This window comes from Corvus brachyrhynchos, unplaced genomic scaffold (assembly GCF_000691975.1).
Source record: "Corvus brachyrhynchos isolate BGI_N302 unplaced genomic scaffold, ASM69197v1 scaffold514, whole genome shotgun sequence".
Classification (NCBI taxonomy): Eukaryota; Metazoa; Chordata; class Aves; order Passeriformes; family Corvidae; genus Corvus; species Corvus brachyrhynchos.
The window spans coordinates 332752-339930 of NW_008238319.1; the positions used below are offsets into that span (position 1 = coordinate 332752).

The 7179-nt window shown below is 44.8% G+C and overlaps 1 protein-coding gene across 2 annotated transcripts in view; it reads right to left on the reverse strand.

Moving 5' to 3' along the window:
- INPP5A (inositol polyphosphate-5-phosphatase A) overlaps positions 1-7179 on the reverse strand; it is a 147982-nt gene that overhangs the window by 131855 nt on the left and 8948 nt on the right. For both annotated transcript variants that reach the window (XM_017733823.1, XM_017733824.1), the window contains exon 3: positions 6903-6990. In XM_017733823.1, coding sequence (XP_017589312.1) covers positions 6903-6990 — 88 coding nt within the window. The remainder of the gene's footprint in view (positions 1-6902; positions 6991-7179) is intronic.

Here is a 7179-nt window from a genome sequence, read left to right on the forward strand (position 1 = left end):
CCCCCCCATCCGGGCGGCAGCGGGGGCCCAAGCGTGCCCTCCCGGCCTGGTGGCTGCAGGGGCCCAAGCGTGCCCTCCTGGCCACGGCGTGGGGGCCCCGCGGGCTCCTCCAGGGCATCCAGCGCCCACACACGGGCACTGCAGACTGGAGCTCCAGCGCTGCAGCCTGGTGCTCCAGCTCCATCTCCTGGGCAAGTCCTGCCTTTCTGCCAAGCCTGAACATTCAGTACAACTGTTAATGAAGTAGCGGGCTGAGAACTCATCAGCATGTGAATTCCCTCAACATTCAATTCAATTACAATTCTCTTCCTAAATCATCCATTTTACTTAACCAAACTCTAAATTGGCAGAGCTAATAAGCTCAGGAGAATCAGTGTACACCATCCATTTCTGGGAACAGGACAATATTTTCTAAGATGCATTAATAACTATGACAGGATTTATGTATAAGATAAATTCATTTCAATTTCCTTTTTCAATTAATGGCCAATTATTTGAACTCAGCTCAACCAAAAATATTACTCAAGTATCATTAATCTAACAAAAATTAACTTTACTATTCTCTCAGTAACAAGCAGATATAATTTTAAGGTATAATAACGCACTTGAATAACATGTTGTCCATCTGTATTCTCAGGACCACGGCTGCCCACTGGAGCCCCCCATCATGCTGGCTCAGGGTATTGCTCTTAAGGGTAGTGACTTGAGCAAAGGTCTGCCCTAGATGCTGCTGTAGGCTACCAGTGCATTATCCACCCTAGAGTAAGAGCTATTTCACATTAACAAAATATACTGGTACAGAGTGCCTGAAGTAAAAACAATCCAGGGGAAAAAAAGAAAGCACAACCTTTTCCTGCACACCCTGGCAGTGCCTGGACTTGCTTTATCTTCACTGTTCCCAGAGTCTGGTGCCACCCACCCTCACTGAGGAGCGCTGGGTGCTGCGCAGCCACTGAGCCTCTACAGCGGTCGCAGACCACCGTGCTCCGGGACAGCCCCGCGGGTGCAGGGACACGGCTGGATGGGCACCACCAAGTACCAGCGCACAGGGCAGGGGCAGCCCGGCAGCCAGAGGGACAGTCAGCTCCCCACATCCCCAGGGGCCTGTGCCGCATCAGAGAGGGGTGTGATGGCAGGAGACCCACATGGGCATTGACTGACTGGTGCCTCTACCACCAGCAGCACCCCAAGCCTCTCAGCCTCAGCAACTGAAGCACAGGTTTGGCAGGGGTATGGGAAGAATGCTTGTCAGAAAAATGCCTGTTACCACTTTATTCTTTCTTTCTTTCTTTCTTTATCTTTGTCCACCCCCCCAGGAGGTTATTGATGGGAAGTTTCATTTCAATCATTATCTCACCAAACCCACCCTTTGGGGAGTTGTGAGAGCACAGAAACCTCTCTCCCTTCAATCTACTGGTATTAATAAAATTCTGCTTGCAGCTCTGGTGCTGTTTAAACACGTCTCTAATGTCAGAAATGCTGGTTGTGAAAGGTTGCTTTTTTTTTTTTTTGGTTTTATTTCATTTGTTTTTTAATTTGAATGAAACCGTGCTATACAATGAACTAATTGCAGTGCACTGCACTGTTACTAGGGGAAGGCTGGAACTTCAGCACATCACATATAGAACCCAGTGGCATTTTGTTCATTGCAAGGTCACCTGTGGGCCTGAGCAGGCAGACAGACAACAGAGGACACTTTATTTTTTTAAAATAAACCTATCCTAGGAAGTAGAGCAATTACCCCACTGTGCAGATGCTTCTGCCCATCAGCTAAGGGCTGTCCCAACCACACAGCTCCCAACATGTTCCCTGAACACTCCAGGCAGGTGCTGGTGGTCAGCTCACTCTTGGAGGTCTGGTTTGCCAGGAGCCCTCCTCAGGATTGACTTACTCCAGTAAAGGAGGTTCTCTCCCAACCTACAGAAACCACACGTTCTACACAGCAAGAAGGCTTTAAGCTACATAGGGGTTTCCTTTGCCTTCTCTGAACAATGAAAAAGAAGCCAAGGATTTGCTAAGCAATGTAAGATCTTAACTGAGTACTCAGAAATCAATAAATTCATGGCACAGAACAAAACTAGACTTGATCTAATTACAATAAAAATGTCACCAATTATACTGACATGTTTTCATATAAAAATAGTTATGGATTTGATGAAAACATCAATGTATTTCTGACTGATATTTACCTTCAGTACATTTTATTCTTCCAGTAAAAACCACCTTATTTACCATTAACTTGGGTTATTCAAGAAGTATTGACATGCAAAAGTTCAACACATCCAACTATCTTTGAGTAATTCTTCACATAGAGAAGTGACAAGATTTATAATTTACCCCTTACATGATTATATCAAGTACAATAAAATTAACAGAGAATGTAAATAATGGGATGCTGGGTAAAATCAATGCAACTGCAAAGACCTATTTTATTGTGAGTGAAGTCCATTCAGAATAGTCACAACGCAATGTACTGAATTTTTCAGCTTCTCAGATTTTTACCTATTTCAGTCTTGTATCTGTCTTCTCATTAATTGTACATTCTCTGACAGAAATCAAGATCTACCTCCTAGATAACATTTTATACAACAAAAGAAAGGATCATGCTTTCAAACAGGGATTTACAGGAGGCTGCGTTTCACAGAGCTTTGCCAAGCTATTTGAGTGTCTGAAATTTAGCACATGAACCAGTTTATCCACACTCGACTGCTATTGGTATTTCCAGTCAGAACTGGAGCAGCAACACAGCTGCCAGTTTAGTTAATCTGAAATTTCTGGGAAGCCATTGTCAGACCTGGGAGGCTGTCACCCGCCGCCCTCATCCATAACTGCTGGAAGCGCTGAGCTCGAGCGCTGCCGCCTTCCCGCGCTGACAGGCATCAGCTCTAATGCAGCAGCTCCCTGCCAAGAGATTAATCTTCAGGTCGTTTCTAAATCTGATAAAGCTGTGCCTCTCCAAAGTGTGATATGAACTGCTTCATCCCTGGGCCCCCTGTGACACCCCTGCTGCTCCCAATGCCTGGCCTTGATGAAAGCCTTGGGCCAGGAGTCACTGCCCAAAGCTGCCGCTCTCAGCCTGACCCTCGGATACTGAGGGCTGACCCCCTTCCCTGGACAGGGACCTGCCACCTCAGCACCTTCCCTGCATGCACTCGCTGCTCTGGAGTTTATTTTGTGCATGTGTTTAGTTAAAGTTTTGAGTGGAAGAATATCCCACACAGTCTCACCCTACTGTCACTCCTGGCAGAACAAACACAATCCACCAAACTACAGCTCTCTCCCTCATCATGGTGCCTACCCCTCTCCCCACAAATCCTGGACCTAAAACCAGCTGCTTCTACACCAGATTTGTTATATGTGACCATAAATGACAAATCCTGATATTATGTGTGGGATGATGCAAAATGATCCATTTTGATCCTTAATACAATATAAATTATTCGTTTTTAAAACCAAATCACTCCACTAGAGACACCTCATTATTACACTGGTTTCTTATTTCTCATGTGGAATTTGCACCTATGCTGCTGTAAACTGGAGAGAGGGGCTGCTGACAGTGTTGCCTCAGATCTTGCTGCCAGTCCTATTGCAGCCAAGCTGAGTAACTGTGGGCAGCAAAATCTGGTTTAGTTTTGCAGGAGACAAGCCAAGGAAGGCCTTACAGAGGAAGTGATGCCAAAACTGGTAGAAAAGGGGATGTGAGAGCAGCAGGGAGATAAAGGTTAGCCAAACTGTAACTGCTTGGGCTTCTCCCTTTCTAAAGAAAATAGCATTATACAATGATATATGATAAACATTTATATTTCAGAGAGGTAATAATATAACGACAAAGCTATCATCTGCTGCCAAGTCTGTGCCTTAGAAGGGATGGAAAAAAGCCCACAGAAGTTACAGAACTTTGCAATCAAACAGAACTAACAACGAAACAGGGAGACACATGACATCGTACAAGGCAAACCACACTGGAGATAAGACCAAAACTTTACCCTAAATGGACACACCACATGTGAAACCCCTGCTCAGACAGTCACACACACACACACACACACTGAGCAGAGGAGCTGGAGATCTGCCAGTTCAAATCACATGTATGGAAAACCATTTCTATGAATCCTTGATTTCTGACAGCAATGTCAGGAACTGTGAATGAGGACTGTGAGCATTCAGTGCCAAAAAGCAGACTCTAAGAAGTCAAAAGGTTAAGGAGCTCAACGTGAAAGCGCACCCTCTCTCCTTTCTAGGTTTTTGGGCTTTGGTTCCAAGCCACTACTAATAAAGTCTAACAATGAAGGTATAAAACACTCCTCTAGCACACAGCATTTCCTCCCACTGATAGTAACACAAAACATCATTGAATAATTGCTCTTCCTTTGGTTTTGCCTTTTCCACACTAAGCAGATTCAGCTCTAAAAGGTTCTTATGGGTTGGAAAGAGAAAGAGACAGAAAAAACCCAGAAACATCACTCTATGAAGCCATCTTTTTGCTATGCTTCTATAAATTGTGACAAAAGACCTGGATCCCAGAACACCCTTGCTGCCCTGCTGGATCCCAGAACACCTTGTGCTGCCTTTGCCTTGTCTGCATATGGAGACAAAATCATGATGTTTCCTACACTCCTTCTCTACTAGCTCTGCTTTCAGGGATTGAATTACTTGTTGAGTGACAGCATTGCAGCAAGATCTTGCTTTGAGTCTCTCAACCCAATCTCTAAATCCCTTCCAGAGCACTCCCTCCTGGACAGGGATTCCCTTCACCAACACACTGTGCTCATCGCTATTTTCCAGTGGCTTTGCTGTTTTCTGATTCTACCACCAGTGCTTCACTCTCACCACCAGGGCCCTAACATTGAAAAGCCTACACAAAGCCTGAGGACTCCCATGGGAAACTCCCTCCCTCCTGACATCCTCTAAGTTTGGGACTGATGGAGACATTTTCCAGCTGTCCAACAGCCCTCACTGGTGTATGTGGCATTATTTACAAACAGCCTGTCATGTGGGGTACACATCAAACACTTCTTGAAACCCATTTTGTATCTTTACAGTCACCAGTTCAACAGAGGGTAATTTAACCAAACAATAAGAACATGTGTTTGTTTACACTGTTATCCATGGAAAATAACATTGGTACTAGCAGTCTTTTTTTTTCCCTTCCCCTTTATTGAATCAGTATGTTGACAGAATTTTTTTCCCCTGGAAGGCCCAGCTTTAGCAAATAAAGGATTAGAAGAAAAAAATATGCAAAGTAATATTTATGACAAGAAAGGGAGAAATACAAAGGTTGTTGGGGAATATTGCAAGAAACACAGTGCCTAGAAAATGCGGTATGTGAAACAAGAAACCACATTAGTTCTTGAACAGGGAACTTTGCAAAATACAGGGTTCTTCATAGAGACACTAACAGCACATGCTCTAACTGGGATTCCTGTTCACCCTCTGTAAGAACCTTTTTATCTACCATAATGCCATCAAGTCAAACCAATGTACCTCATGCTAAATAAAATAACTTCGATACTATGAAGTACTATGACTGTTCTTAAACAAACAAAAAAAAGTTGTATTTTGTTATGGATTGTATTAGCCTTCTATGCTGTTTCCCAAATTAAGATATCAGATGATTATCCCTTTTTCCTATATCACAAAAAAATGTTGGCTGGAAGGGAGCTCTGGAGCTCACCTGGCTGAAGGCAGATCAGGTAAATGCAGAGCCCCTTGCAGCTCCCCTGCCCACATCAGGAAATATGTTCTGTAGGACCCCCGCAGGGTCTCCACCAGTGTGTGGGATTATCTGAAGGCAGCTCTGACCTGTAAGTGATTCCAAAACACACAGCTCTGTACTACAGCTTTTACCCACCAGCACTTTCTGAACATCTGTACAGTTTCAACATTAGTGACTGAGGTTTGTCCCACTAAGGCTCAGTAAAGCTGATAATCTTGTTTTTATCTTCTTTGATGAACAAGAGAAAAAAACCTGCTGATGCCTCTCCTCCAGTTTCACGTTAGCTGGGCTTCTAGCCAGAGTTATTAAAAAAAGAAGAAATAAAAACCTTTCCAGGTTCTTATTCCCCAAGCTCATATGTCTCCAAGCTGGGGTTTGTGTGTGTGCTGGGCAGCTGGTTTTTCTATTGTCTGAGCTGTGTCCTAGGTGCCGTCTTTGGCTGCCGGGCAGCATCAGGTCTCGAGCTGGGCTCCTCCGAGCCACCACTGCCACTGAGCAGCATACTGGGGGAGAAGGAAGCTTCTATCCTCGGAAGAAGGGAGATGTCACTGATTCGCTTCCAAAGGTTGTTCTTTCCTACAGAGCCTAGCAGTGATCACCTGGACAAACAGCAGACGTGTTGGCACAATGCACAGCCTTGGCAACAACCACACAAGCCTTTCTGCTCTGCAGGAAAGGCAGCCCCGCACACATAATTTTACATGTACCTAAACACCACCTGTGTGCTAATGCAAACTTGTGCTCTGGCTCTTGTCACCATGCCCCAGGCAAGTGAGGCTGTGAGCCAGCTCTGGAGATCCCTTACACAAGCCCTGAACCCTTGCCAAGCTCGTCATCAGCTCATCACACTCAGCACTGGCACCACCTCACACTGCCAGGCTCTGAAATGGAAGGTGCTTCTGAGCCGCCAAGGTTAGTTATTGGAGGAAAAAAGACCTTTGACAACCATTTTAAACAAAAAAAACTGTCTGCACACTGATATTCTGCTCATTTTACATGGATGCACATCTGTGAAACCAGCATGTACACATGCCACAGAGTAAACACTTTTTGTAGTAAAACACAGTAGAAGCAAAAACATAATCATCATCAGGATGGAAACAGCTCAGTCTCACACGGGTCAAAAATCCCAAACAGAAGAAATTCACCTTTGGTTAAACTATACTTGTGAAATAAAGAAATTTACCGTGAAATGTTCCTGTGATTTATAGTTCTCATCCAGGTAAACTCGAGCTCTGTTGTAGTCTTTCATCGCATCACTTGATAACAGTTCTCTGGAAGAGAAAGAGAAGACTGAACATGTAAAGGGAGATGCAAATGTTCTGCGTTGCCTCAGCATTGCTCTGTGCGGTGACACCTCCCGCATCACCCAAAGGAACCCGAGTGGGACACGACTGGGAAGGGCGCGGGTCTCTGGCGCCGACAGAGCTCCATGAATTTGGGCGATTGGTGCTGACGGTGCC